A 14,703-nucleotide genomic window follows, 5' to 3' on the forward strand; every position below is an offset into this window, starting at 1 on the left:
TCCGTTTTTTTTGTGCCCTTAAAAAAGATTTATAACGCTACATTAAAACACTCTACTTCTAACAACCAAAAAGCTGTGAAAACAATAATGCTGTGTTCCAAATTTAAGTTATTTACTGAGATTGAGTGAGCCTATGGCTTTGCACTTTGTTTATTTTATATATACATATTTTTTTTGCATTCTATTTGAGTTACTTTGAATTTACAACCCTCTGGCGCTGTTTTGTACGGTTTTTATACTGTTTTGTACTGTTTTTTTTTTTACTTACTTTGATTATTATTTTCAACTGTTTGTAAATGTTGAAATTTATAAATAAAGGTTTACAAAAAAAAAAAATGTTGCCGCCTGGCTCTGTTTGATATGTGAAACGGAGTCAAACGTCCCTAGTGACTGCATTTGATTGGTGAAATGCAGGCATGTGATGGATCCTACTTTGAAGGTCCGTCTGACAAACCAAACAAACAAAGCGTGCATTAACAGATCGCTAAAAATCAGAAGCGAGTAGCGAGCTGAATGTAGATAAATGGAGCGGAGTAAAAGTAGCGTTTATTCTCTATAAATATACTCAAGTAAAAGTATGTTGCATTAAAACTACTCTTAGAAGTACAATTTATCCCAAAAGTTACTCAAGTAGATGTAACGGAGTCAATGTAGCGCGTTACTACCCACCTCTGATCGCAGTTTGTAACTTTTTGCGATGCTGAAAAGTTTTTTAAAGTTTTATGCCACTCCTTCTTTGTCTCATTTTGTCCACCAAACGTTTTATGCTGTGCGTGAATCCACAAAAGTGAGCATTGTTGACTGCATTGAGTCCTAATCAGGCATATTTTGTCAATCCATGACTGCAAGTTATCTCACCCTCTGAGAAGCCTCCATTTTTAAAAAAAAGGGTACAATAAAAAATAAAATACAACATTTCTGTCAATGGAGATTTACGTCAGCCTTTGATAGTAGGCTAATATAGCTAATACAGACACTTACATCATGTGTTGCCTTCATTATAACACTTATATAAGGCTTTGATTTTTTTGCAGCTCCAGACCGATTTTTTTTTTTGTATTTTGTATTCCCTAACTCTTCCGGGCTACATTATACACCATATTGTAGTGTCCCGGAAGAGTTAGTGCTGCAAGGGCTTCTGGGTATTTGTTCTGTTGTGTTTATGTTGTGTTACAGTGCAGATGTTCTCCCGAAATGTGTTTGTCATTTTTGTTTGGTGTGGGTTCACAGTATGGCGCATATTAGTAAGAGTGTTTAAGTTGTTTAAACGGGCACCCTCACTGTGACCTGTATGGCTGTTGATCAAGTATGTCTTGGAGTCACTCACGTGTGTCTGCAGAAGTCACATACAACATGTGACAGGGCTGTCAAGCTATTTGTACAAGTTGTAGAGTCCGCTAAAGGCAGTGCCATCATGGCACGCCTTTATTATTGTTGTTTGGTTAAAAATCAGCAGACGTTCGAGAGAATAACTGCTCTTAAATTCAGAAATCTCCCGGCTAAATTGGGGGGGTTAGCAAGTTTGATGCTGTTAAGCGGTAGTTATATAAAACTCGCGGGTAGCACTAACATAAAATTTTCATATTAAGGTGCGGGCCGCGTGTCTGAGACCCCTGGTTTGCACATACAGTTGCGGTCAAAATTATTCAACTCCCACACAATTTTGGTGTTTTAGCAAGTTGGGCATTTCTTCTGTATTTTGTTTATTGTCATATCAAATAAAGATGTGTCAAATAGACAAATGAAACTTAAATTGTAACACTGTATTTTACAAAATACCAAAAAAGGACAATTTTCTTAATATCTCATTGACAAAATGATTCAACCCCCTAGTTACATGCATCTTTAGTACTTAGTAGAACACCCTTTGGCAGTAATTACATCCTTCAAACGTGATACACAAGCTTCTTGCAACCATCTACAGGTATTTTAGCCCATTCCTCTTGGGCAAAGGCCTCCAGTTCATTCATATTCTTGGGCTTGCGTGCTGCAACTGCCTTCTTCAAGTCCCACCACAGCTTTTCTATAGGATTTAGGTCTGGCGACTGTGAAGGCCACTCCATAGTCTTCCAGCCCTTCTTCTGCAACCACTCTGATGTTGATTTGGAGGTATGCTTGGGATCGTTGTCCTGTTGGAAGATCCAACGTCTCCCAAGCCTCAGCTTCGTCACTGACTTCATGACATTTGCAGCTAATATATCCTGCTAGGAAATAGAATTCATAATGCCTTGAACGCGCTGGAGATTCCCGGTACCTGAGGCAGAGAAACAGCCCCAGAGCATGATTGACCCCCCACCATGCTTAACAGTAGGCAAGGTGTTCTTCTCTTTGTAAGCTTCATTTTTTCTCCTCCAGACATAACGTTGATTCATAGGCCCAAAGAGTTCCAGTTTTGTCTCATCACTCCATGGAACAGTTTCCCAAAACCTTTGGGGTTTGTTCAGATGATTTTTGGCATACTGGAGTCTATTTTACTTGTGCCTGGTAGTCAGAGGTGGGGTGCGCCTGGGAGTTCTGGCATGGAGGCCTTCATCTCGTAGTGCGCACCTTATTGTCTTGGACGAAACCTGCGTTCCCCCCTCTGCAATGTCCTGTTGTAGTTCCTTAGCTGTTACCCGGGGGTTTTTCACCAATGTACGCACACAGCATCCTCTTTCTACCATGCCCAGGTAGTGTTTCCACTGTGCCTTTAGCTTTAAACTTGCGAATTATGCTCCCAACTGTGTCTCTTGGAATGTGTAATGTCTTTGCTATTTTCTTATATCCATATCCTTTTTAATAAAGAGAAATTACCTCCTCTCTTGACTTCTTTGACCACTCCCTGGACTTCACCATGTTGCAAATACACCATTGACCATCTACAAGAAGCTGAGCGTCACAGTCTTTTTCAATCAGTTTAATTGTTGCTCGTTATGGTTCTAATCACATCTACAGGTGTTTTCAACACCTGATTGAAAAGACCTTATTCAAATTCTGTTCTTAAGAGTTATGATCTTCAAGGGGTTGAATAATTTTGTCAATGAGATATCAAGAGAGATGACACTGTTTGGTATGTTACAAAATATAATGTTGTCATTTAAGTTGCATTTGTCTATTTAATGCATCTTTATTTGATATGACTATAAACAAAATACGGAATAAATGTCCAACTTGCTAAAACACCCAAATTGTGTGGTGGTTGAATAATTTTGATCACAACTGTAGCACAAAGCAAAAAAAACCTCTGTATGCAGTGTTATTTCATTATAAATTTCAAAAGAGTATTGCTGCTCCCATTGTTTTCTTTATTTTGTAAAACGGGTCAAAATGGCTCTTTGAGTGGTAAAGGTTGCCGACCCGTGCACTATAGTAACAAAGAGCTGAACAAAAATGATTACAAAGACAAAGTAGCGTCTACCAAAGCTCCACACAGCATGTCAGGAAAAGAATCCACACCAACCAGTGGTGAGCAGGTGGTTTTGAGCAACACAGGAGGATGAATGGTGGACTGGGATTGGCCGGCTGATCCACAGGTGAAATGAGGAACAGCTGGGAACAGGAACCGGTTGATTGGCAGCAGAGGTCGTGGTTGAGTGTGACCTGTTCAAACAAAAGAAGAAGAAACACAAAAGCAAACCAGAAATACCTGGAACGTAACAGTAAATTGTTATTGTGTATTTCCACATTTATACGCAGACTATTGTTACAAATAAACATGTACAGATTGTTGTCTGTCTTGAGTCAGTGATGACATTATCTCTCTCACCTTTAGGCCCTGAAGAAAGCGCACAGTGGAATCTCTCTGTCTGAACTCGAGGCCTCGGTGGCTTCTCCCTTCACGTCGTCCATCCCGAACATCTCCTGCGTAACCACCCTCATTAGGTACATTTCTTTACTACAAACCCCGTTTCCATATGAGTTGGCAAATTGTGTTAGAAGTAAATATAAATGGAATACAATGATTTGCAAATCCTTTTCAACCCATATTCAGTTGAATGCACTACAAAGACAAGATATTTGATGTTCAAACTCATAAACTTATCTTTTTTGTAAATAATAATTAACTTAGAATTTCATGCATGCAACACGTGCCAAAGTAGTTGGGAAAGGGCATGTTCACCAATGTGTTACATCACCTTTTCTTTTAACAACACTTAATAAACGTTTGGGAACTGAGGAAACTAATTGTTGAAGCTTTGAAAGTGGAATTCTTTCCCATTCTTGTTTTATGTAGAGCTTCAGTCCTTCAAAAGTCCGAGGTCTACGCTGTCGTATTTTACACTTCATAATGCGCCAGACATTTTCGATGGGAGACAGGTCTGGACTGAAGGCGGGCCAGGAAAGTACCCGCACTCTTTTTTTACAAAGCCACGCTGTTGTAACACTTTTCTTGCTGAAATAAGCAGGGGTGACCATGATAACGTTGCTTGGATGACAACATATGTTGCTCCAAAACCTGTATGGACCTTTCAGCATTAATGGTGCCTTCACAGATGTGTAAGTTACCCATGCCTTGGGCACTAATGCACCCCCATACCATTAACAGATGCTGGCTTTTGAACTTTGCGCCTATAACAATCCGAAAGGTTATTTTCCTCTTTGTTCTGGAGGACACCACGTCCTCTGTTTTTAAACATAATTTGAAATGTGGACTCGTCAGACCACAGAACACTTTTCCACTTTGCATCAGTCCATCTTAGGTGAGCTCGGGCCAGGCCGAGCAGGCGGCGTTTCAGGATATTGTTGATACATGGGTTTGGCTTTGCATAATAGAGTTTTAACTTGCACTTACGGATGTAGCGACCAACTGTAGTGACTGACAGAGGTTTTATGAAGTGTTCCTGAGCTCATGTGGTTATATCCTTTACACACTGATGTCAGTTTTTAATGCAGTACCACCTGAGGGGTCAAACGTCCGTAATATCATCGCTTACGTGCAGTGATTTCTCCAGATTCTCTGAACTTTTTGATGATTTTACGGACCGTAGATGGTAAAATCCCTAAATTCCTTGCAATAGCTCGTTGAAAAATTTTGTTCTAAAACTTTTCGACTATTTGATTACAAATTCGTGACCCTCACCCCATCCTTGTTTGTGAATTACTTAGCATTTCATGGAAGCTGCTTTTATACCCAATCATGGCACCCACCTGTTCCCAATTAGTCTGCACACCTGTGGGATGTTCCATATAAGTGTTTGATGAGCATTCCTCAACTTTATCAGTATTTATTGCCACCTTTCCCAACTTCTTTGTCACACGTTGCTGGCGTCAAGTTCTAAAGGTAATGATTATTTGCAAAAAAAAAAAAAGGTTTATCAGTTTGAACATCAAATATGTTGTCTTTGTAGCATATTCAACTGAATATGGGTCGAAAATTATTTGCAAAACATTGTATTCCGTTTATATTTACATCTAACACAATTTCCCAACTCATATGGAAATGGTGTTTGTAAATGAGGCACTTTAGTCCAACTTTGATTGTTGCGGATGCTAAGACTGTGGTCAAGTTGTATGAAAACACTACGAGTATCACAAAGATACTACTATGCCAGGGGTCGGCAACCCAAAATGTTGAAAGAGCCATATTGGGCCAAAAATACAAAAACAAATCTGTCTGCAGCCGCAAAACCAATTTAAAAGCCATATTACATACAGGTAGTGTGTCATGTGATATACATTGAATTAAGAGGACTTAAAGGAAACTAAATGAGCTCAAATATAGCTAAAAATGAGGCCTAATGATGCAATGTGTACATATAGCTAGCCTAAATAGCATGTTAGCACAGATTAGACTGTAGGGACCAAATATGTCTGATTAGCACTCCACACAAGTCAATAACATTAACAAAACTCCCCTTTGTGCATTCACGCACAACATTATAAGTTTGGTGGACAAAATGAGACGGAAAAAGAAGTAGCATAAAACACGTCCTAGAAAGTCGGAGAAAGTTGTACATGTAAAAAAACTACGGTGAGTTCAAAGACCACCAAAATAAGTAGGACAAAACGGCGCTCGCCAAATATTTAAATCAGTGAAGCATGTTTAATACAAACAGTGTGCTTCATAACAATTAGGGAGGTTTGTGTCATGTTTGTCCTCCTACAGAAACCATATTAAAACAAAAAATATATTTTTTCCCTTTGTCTTTTTCCATTTTTCATATATTTTTGAAAAAGCTCCTGAGAGCCACTAGGGCGGCGCTAAAGAACCGCATGCGGCTCTAGAGCCGTGGGTTGCCGACCCCCGCACTATGCTGATCTTTCCATTTTGTTAAAATTGAATGTTTGTTTTTTCCTCAGCTGAATATTCATGCCAAAGCGGGTCATGGGGAAAATGAGACGAACCAGCCCACTTTGAGGGGCAGTAGAGTTTCTAATTTAATTGATTGGTTTATTATCACAAAGTCAATGATCCAATGTGACAACTTTAGCTCAGATCAAATTGACGACGGCGTGGCCAAGTTGGTAGAGTGGCTGTGCCAGCAATCTGAGGGTCACTGGTTCAATCCCCACCTTCTACCATCTTAGTCACGTCCGTTGTGTCCTTGGGCAAGACACTTCACCCTTGCTCCTGATGGGTCCTGGTGAGCGCCTTTGCATGCCAGCTCCCACCGTCAATGTGTGAATGGGTGAATGTGGAAATACTGTCAAAGCGCTTTGGGCTCCTTAAAAAGGGGTAAAAAGCGCAATACAAGTACAACCCATTTACCATTTACATTTCAGCTAGGACAAGTCAAATACGGTGGTACCTTGGCTTATGATTGCCCCAACTTACAAATTGTTTGATATACCGTTTTCCATCCATCCATCCGTCCATCTTCTTCCGCTTATCGGCGGTTGGGTCGCGGGGGCAACAGCCTAAGCAGGGAAGCCCAGACTTCTCTCTCCCCAGCCACTTCGTCTAGCTCTTCCCGGGGGATCCCGAGGCGTTCCCTGACCAGCCGGGAGACATAGTCTTCCCAACGTGTCCTGGGTCTTGCCTGTGGCCTCTTACCGGTTGGACGTGCCCTAAACACCTCCCTAGGGTGGCTTTCGTGTGGCATCCTGACCAGATGCCCGAACCATCTCATCTGGCTCCTCTCGATGTGGAGGAGCAGCGGCTTTACTTTGAGCTTTTCCTGGATGGCAGAGGTTCTCACCCTATCACTAAGGGAGAGCCGCGCCACACGGCGGAGGAAAATCATTTTGGCCGCTTGTACCCGTGAGCTTATCCTTTTGGTCATGACCCAAGTGGAGGAGTTCAAGTACCTAGGAGTCTTGTTCACAAGTGGGGGAAGAGTGGATCGTGAGATGGACAGGCGGACCGGTGCGGCGTCTTCAGTAATGCGGACGTTGTACCGATCCGTTGTGGTGAAGAAGGAGCTGAGCCGGAAGGCAAAGCTCTCAATTTACCGGTCGATTTACGTTCCCATCCTCACCTATGGTCATGAGCTTTGGGTCATGACCGAAAGGATAAGACACCTTTTTCCAGCTACCATAATTGCCGGACTTTAGAACATACTTGCCAACCCTCCCGAATTTTCCGAGAGACTCCCGAATTTCAGTGCCTCTCCCGAAAATCTCCCCGGACAACCAATCTCCCGAATTTCTCCCGATTTCAAGCCAGACTTAAGTGAGGACGGCCTGTCTCCGTTATCCATAAGTTTATCTTTAACCCATAAAGTAGGCAGGCACAGAGCTATTTCTCAGCGTGTGTTTATTCCAGCCGGCACGTTAATACACTGACACACAACATCCGGAATCCCATTATGCATTGCTTCAAAACTACGGCAAGTAGTAATGTCCAAAAACATAACAGACACGAAGCAACGACAGTCACGGCGACGACGAATAAGAAGAAGTATGCCTGCAAGTTACAAAATGATCGGAAACAAGAATTTCAGTTAATCCACGACAGATGGAAGGGGAAGGGGTATGCTAGGGAGAGATGGAAGATTCCAGACTCTGGTGCATTTGATGAAGGCACTTTTGTGCGTGCCCCACAGCAATGCATCATCAGAGAGGGTGTTCAGCATGGTTAGAAAGATAGTGACAGAGAATAGAACGAGGATGGACAATTCAACCCTAGACTCAGTCGTTTCCTGCAAAATAAATTTTACAGTTGCTGCCCATACCTATGCTCCTTCAAAGGCTGTGCTACTGGCTGCAAAGCATTATATTTTCAAATACAACAATGAGTAGAGGAGTGTTATGTGTGTGTATATGTGTAAATAAATGAACACTGAAATTCCAACATTTCAGTGAATTCTAGCTATAAATATACTCCTCCCCCTTACACCCCAATATCCCGAAATCAGAGGTCTCAAGGTTGGCAAGTATGCTTCAGAATGCACCTAAATACAAGCTGTGTCCATCAGACAAATTTGATTTTGTACATATATATATATCACTGATCCCCCCCCCCCCTAAATTTAGTGATGGCATTTTAAACCCGTGTGTTACAGACTTCTCAAGCCGTTGTGCGGGTTCCAAGGGCCGCCAAGGAAGGACATACCGGCAGCAACGTTTAGACTTCTTTATTTTTCAATAAAGATTGCTTTTCAGCTGCTCTGTCTGCCGCTCGCTCTTCCGCTTGCCTTTCTGCTTTGGCGCTCTCAGTCTCTCTCTGTCAGCGTCAGCTTCCCTCTGGCTCCTTCTCGTCTCTCCGCCTCTTCCTCTGACGTTCACGGTTGTCGCCCTTTTATACAGTGCGAGAGGACTATTCAATTATCCCCAGGTGCGCGATCCACGCACTTGATCTTGATTGTGGCGTCGCTACCGGCGCGCGGGCTCGCTTGCCCTCCACTGCCTCCTCGCCGCCATTTTGGGCTGGGCTACGGTGTGCCATACAGGTCACACTGAGGGTGGCCATATAAACAACTTTAACACTGTAACAAATATGCGCCACGCTGTGAACCCACACCAAACAAGAATGACAAACACATTTCGGGAGAACTTTCGCACTGTAACACAACATAAACCCAAAAGAACAAATACCCAGCAGCGCAGCAGCATCAGCGCAGAAGTTCTTTGAAGGCTCGTAAAATAAAAACCAGAGCAGCTATTAAAACTCTTTTATCAAATTTTAATCAGAAAGGTAAATTTTCTCTCCTGTGCGAATTTGAAGCCGACACGACAAACGCGCTAAGAGGAGATAATGTTTGAAAAAAGGTGACGGGTTTTTACAAAACTTTTGTTTTGAAGGGGTAATTGCCAACTTCCTGTTGATTTTTGCTGAAGAATGTAAATGAATGAAATGTAGGTCTAAGTGAGACCCACATAAAAGTTGTTGTTTCATGTCCCTACGACATTCCTACTGGAAGTTACAGGCAGTTTTGTCTGTGTTTTCTTCTTAGGAGCAGTTTTGTCTGTGTTTTATTCCGAGGAGGCGCTAGAGCGCAATTTTGAGTTTTGGGGTTAGGTTTTTTATGTCAGGTTTGGTGAGTTTTGAAGAATGTTAAGGGGGTCAAATTACAGCTCAAAGAGGCAAAGGTGAGTGTTTTTACAAAACTTGTTTTTTGAAGGGGGAATTGCAAACTTCCTGTTGATTTTTGCTGAAGGACGTCTTTGTATGAAATCTAGGTTTAAGTGAGACCTACATAGAGGTTTTTGTTTCATGTCGCTACAACATTCCTACCGGAAGTTACAAGCCGTTTTGTCTGTGTTTTCTTCCTAGGGGGCGGTAGAGCGCAATTTTTAGCTTTGGGGTTAGGTTTTTTTTATAAAATCGCAATGTTCGCCAGTCCTGATGTGTGTGGTGAGTTTTGAAGCATGTTAAGGGGGTCAAATTACAGCTCAAAGCTGCGGAATAATAATAAAGAAAGAAAGAAAGAATAAAACGCCAGAAATTCAATAGGGTCCTCCGTCCCAAAGCGACATTCGGTCCCTTAAAACTAGGAGGTATTTTATTTGAACTAAAAATGACTTTGTGTTGTAAGTCATCTCCTGGATGCTACACACATGGATGTATATTCATATGAATTTATGTTTTTTATCATTTTGGGAACATTTGAGTAATGTTGTTTTTCTTCCTCTCCTTAGGGAGGGCCGTGCGGCTCTTATCACATCCTTCTCTCTGTTCAAATTCGTGGCCCTCTTCAGCATCATCCAGTTCTGCAGTGTCAATCTTCTCATCTCAGTAACTATCACGCACCATTTGCACATTTTAAGTCTCACGCTGATGTTGTACACTGTAATATTTTGCTGCAATTCAACTGATTCCGCAGCTAACTGGCTGTGTGGCTATAGTTAGGTCCAGGCGTACTTGGAGCACTGGTTTTTATGCGTTTTGCCTTTTTACACCACCGACACTTTAATTGTTATGTGTAGATTTTCTGCTGTGATGGTTTTAGGCAGTCAAACTAGGGCTGGGCGATACGGCCTTTTATTAATATCTCGATATTTTTAGGCCTTGAATGAACCCTTGATGCATGTAATCACAGCAGTATGATGATTCTATGCGTCTACATTAAAGGCCTACTGCAACCCACTACTACCGACCACGCAGTCTGAGAGTTTATATATCAATGATGAAATATTAACATTGCAAAACATACCAATACGGCCGGTTTAGTTTACTAAAAGTAAAGTCGTCTCTTTTCATCGCGCAATTAAACAGTATTCTGGACATCTGTGTTGCTGAATCTTTTGCAATATGTTCAATTAAAAACGGAGAAGTCAAAGTAGAAAGATGGAGGTGGGAAGATTTAGCCTTTAGCCACACAAACACACGGTGTTTCCTTGTTTAAAATTCCCGGAGGTGAAGCTTTACTATGGATCAGAGCGGTCAAGCGAACATGGTTCCCGATCACTTGTCAACCGGCAGTTTTCGGTGAGAAAATTGTGGAAATATGTCGCCTCTTACCGGAGATCAGCTGAGCTTGCGCCGTCCATGCAGCTGCCGTCGACTTCCCTCAGAGACTGGCCTCAACACACCCGTGGACACGCCCCTTAGACTATTAAGTACTATTTATCCATCCATTTCCTACCGCTTATTCCCTTTTGGGGTCGTGGGGAAATCTCACTAAAACACTAGCAACACAATAGAAAGATAAGGGATTTCCCAGAATTATCCAAGTAAATGTGTCTAAAAACATCTGAATCCGTCCCAATGCAATCGCCTTTTTTTTTTCTTTTTCTAGTCCTTCGCTATCAATATCATCATCCACGAATCTTTCATCCTTGCTCAAATGAATGGGGAAATTGTCGTTTTCTCGGTCCGAATACCTCTTGATGCTGGAGGCTCCCATCCATCCATCCATTTTCTACCGCTTATTCCCTTTCGGGGTCGCGGGGGGCGCTGGCGCCTATCTCAGCTACAATCGGGCGGAAGGCGGGGTACACCCTGGACAAGTCGCCACCTCATCGCAGGGCCAACACAGATAGACAGACAACATTCACACTCACATTCACACACTAGGGCCAATTTAGTGTTGCCAATCAACCTATCCCCAGGTGCATGTCTTTGGAAGTGGGAGGAAGCCGGAGTACCCGGAGGGAACCCACGCATTCACGGGGAGAACATGCAAACTCCACACAGAAAGATCCCGAGCCTGGATTTGAACCCAGGACTGCAGGAGCTTCGTATTGTGAGGCAGACGCACTAACCCCTCTGCCACCGTGAAGGCTGGAGGCTCCCATTATAAACAAAGTGAGGACGTGAGGAGCCCTCACCCTTGTGACGTCATCGTCTGCGATTTCCGGTAAAGGCAAGGCTTTTTTATCAGCACCAAAAGTTGCGAACTTTATCGTCGATGTTCTCTACTAAATCCTTTCCGCAAAAATATGGCGATATCGCGAAATGATCAAGTATGACACACAGAATGGACCTGCTATCCCCGTTTGAATACGAAAATCTCATTTCAGTAGGCCTTTAAACATTCTTCTTCATACTGCATTAATATATGCTACTTTTAAACTTTCATGCAGAAAGTAAAATCACAAATAAGTCAATTGACCAAAACTGTATTTATTAAACAGTTATTAAGCAGTGGCACAAATATTCATGTCATTTAAAAACAGAAAGTGCAATATTGTCAGAGACATTTTAAAACAAGCTATGAGTGCACTCTAGTGCATGATGTCACTAAGATGACATATCAAAACGACACAAAAGTGCACTTTTTGTACAGAACACCACTACAATAGTTTAAAACAAATAAAGTGCACTTTTGTCCATGATGTCACACAAGATTGTCAAAGATGCAGTGAAGGAGGCAGGCATATTGCGGGAAAACATGATTTAATTAAAATACAAGAACCAGGACAAGACAAAAGGGTACTAACAAAAAGCGCGCACGAGGCGGATAACAAACTAAAAGACCTAGCATGGGAGCTAGAAGATAACGAGCCTAGCGTGGAAGCTAGCAGGTAGCGAGCAGGAAACAGAAGTCGTTACTTGTAATATGAAAACAAACTGGAAGCAGCGGAAAAAAAACAGTAAGCTACAAACGAATATAGCTTACCGCTACACTGCAATGACAAGACCAGTAGGAACGACAAGTAGGACTGATATTGACAAGACACGGCACGACACGACAGGAGCGACAATACATGACAATAATCCAGCATTCGACTGGAGGACAAAACAGGATCAAATAGGAGAGGGCTGATTGACACCAGGTGTGGCCAGGTGCCAATCAGCTGCAGCTGAGGTAAAACAGCGCACAGGGAAAAAAAACAGACAAAATAAGAGCGCTGACAGGAATTAAAGACAGGAAATACTACACACACACAGAGGAAAAACTAAAACACAAACAAACTGACAAAGATATTACAATAACTCACATAAAAATGAGCTGCATAATAAGAAATCAAATCGCTATGTGGTAGGTTACTGCGGACGTTATCTCCTTATGTTGTTGACTATTTTTTTCATACGGTGTTGATATGGAAATGGTTGCCTTGGCATTTTGTTGGTGTGGCACCGAATGGAGATGTTGACATGCGGAGTAGCACTCCTCATTCTCTAGCAGGTGACTTTTCAAATGATGCTACATATTAGCAGTAATGCTACTTTTTGTAGCAAAGCTTTTGCCTCACACTTGACAAATTACAGTTGTCTGTTCGACATATTCCCACTTTTCATGGATGTTATCAGTAGATTGTACAGTACAGTACATATTCCGTACAATTGACCACTAAATGGTAACGTTTTTCAACTTGTTTAAGCCGGGGTCCACGTAAATCAATTCATGATAAACTTGAAGCCAAACCACCGCCAGACGATGGAACCCCTGCTGTTTTTCTTGGGAATTAATTCTTCCATCATTTGTTACCAGATTCGCACCTTCTTTCTATTGTATTACCACTAGCACCACAACATATACTCGAATATCACGATATTGTCTTTTTCTATATAGCACAGAGACAAACCCACGATATAAGGAGTATATCGATATATCGCCCAGTCCTAGTTCAAGCATAGTGTGGAAAGCACCTTCTGGTGTCTGATCATGTCCTTTCTCAGTTCCTAATCATTACCTCTCTAGATTCCCAGCTGGTTTGGAAACCTTCAGTTTGTGTTTATCGACTACGGCATTTGTTTATTCCTTCCCTTCACAAGTGAGTAACATTGTCTTCATGTCAAATCTTGATGCTTCAAAATGTGCCGCATTGAAGGATGTCCTTTGTCAACAAATACTACTCATTTATGTTTAGTGAGTCTGAACCCCGCGTGGAAGAAACTGGTGCGACGTACCCCGCCATCCAGTTTGATCACCGCCCAGATGCTCTTCTCACTTTTGTCTCAGGTCTTCAACGTCGCGCTCTTCCAGTTCGGGGCCTTTTTCCTAGTACGACAACAGAGTTGGTATCATACGCTTAACCCAAAGTGAGTAATTCTAAGTATGATTCTGAATTACAATTAGCTTAGATTACTGAACATTTAATACTTATCACATATTCATACAAACCCCGTTTCCATTTGAGTTGGGAAATTGTGTTAGATGTAAATATAAACGGAATATAATGATTTGCAAATCCTTTTCAACCCATATTCAGTTGAATATGCTACAAAGACAAGATATTTGATGTTCAAACTGATACATTCTTTTTTTTTGCAAATAATGTTTAACTTTAGAATTTGATGCCAGCAACACGTGACAAAGAAGTTGGGAAATGTGGCAATAAATACTGATAAAGTTGAGGAATGCTCATCAAACACTTATTTGGAACATCCCACAGGTGTGCAGGCTAATTGGGAACAGGTGGGTGCCATGATTGGGTATAACAGCAGCTTCCATGAAATGCTAAGTAATTCACAAACAAAGATGGGGGGAGGGTCACCATTTTGTAAGCAAATTGTCGAACAGTTTTAGAACAACATTTCTCAATGAGCTATTGCAAGGAATTTAGGGATTTTACCATCTACGGTCCGTAAAATCATCAAAAGGTTCAAAGACTCTGGAGAAATCACTGTACGTAAGTGATGATATTACGGACCGTTGAACCCTCAGGCTGTATTTCATCAAAAACAGACATCAGTGTGTAAGAGATATCACCACATGGGCTCAGGAACACTTCATAAAACCACTGTCATTAACTACAGTTTGTCGCTACATCTGTAAGTGCAAGTTAAAACTCTACTATGCAAAGCAAAACCCATTCATCAACAACACCAAGGAACGCCACCGGCTTCCCTGGGCCTAAGCTCACCTAAGATGGACTGATGCAAAGTGGAAAGGTGTTCTGTGGTCTGACGAATCCACATTTCAAATTATATTTGGAAACTGTGGACGTGGTGAG

The 14,703-nt window shown here is 41.8% G+C and overlaps 1 protein-coding gene across 1 annotated transcript in view; it reads left to right on the plus strand.

The window, feature by feature from the left end:
* LOC133568157 (polyamine-transporting ATPase 13A3-like) overlaps positions 1-14,703 on the plus strand; it is a 123,518-nt gene that overhangs the window by 79,167 nt on the left and 29,648 nt on the right. Inside the window, exons 24-27 of the mRNA XM_061919899.1 lie at positions 3,752-3,861; positions 10,000-10,096; positions 13,449-13,521; positions 13,618-13,789. Of these exons, the coding sequence (XP_061775883.1) occupies positions 3,752-3,861; positions 10,000-10,096; positions 13,449-13,521; positions 13,618-13,789 (452 nt within the window). The remainder of the gene's footprint in view (positions 1-3,751; positions 3,862-9,999; positions 10,097-13,448; positions 13,522-13,617; positions 13,790-14,703) is intronic.

The sequence above is a fragment of the Nerophis ophidion genome, linkage group LG14, assembly GCF_033978795.1.
Source record: "Nerophis ophidion isolate RoL-2023_Sa linkage group LG14, RoL_Noph_v1.0, whole genome shotgun sequence".
In the NCBI taxonomy this organism is placed as follows: domain Eukaryota; kingdom Metazoa; phylum Chordata; class Actinopteri; order Syngnathiformes; family Syngnathidae; genus Nerophis; species Nerophis ophidion.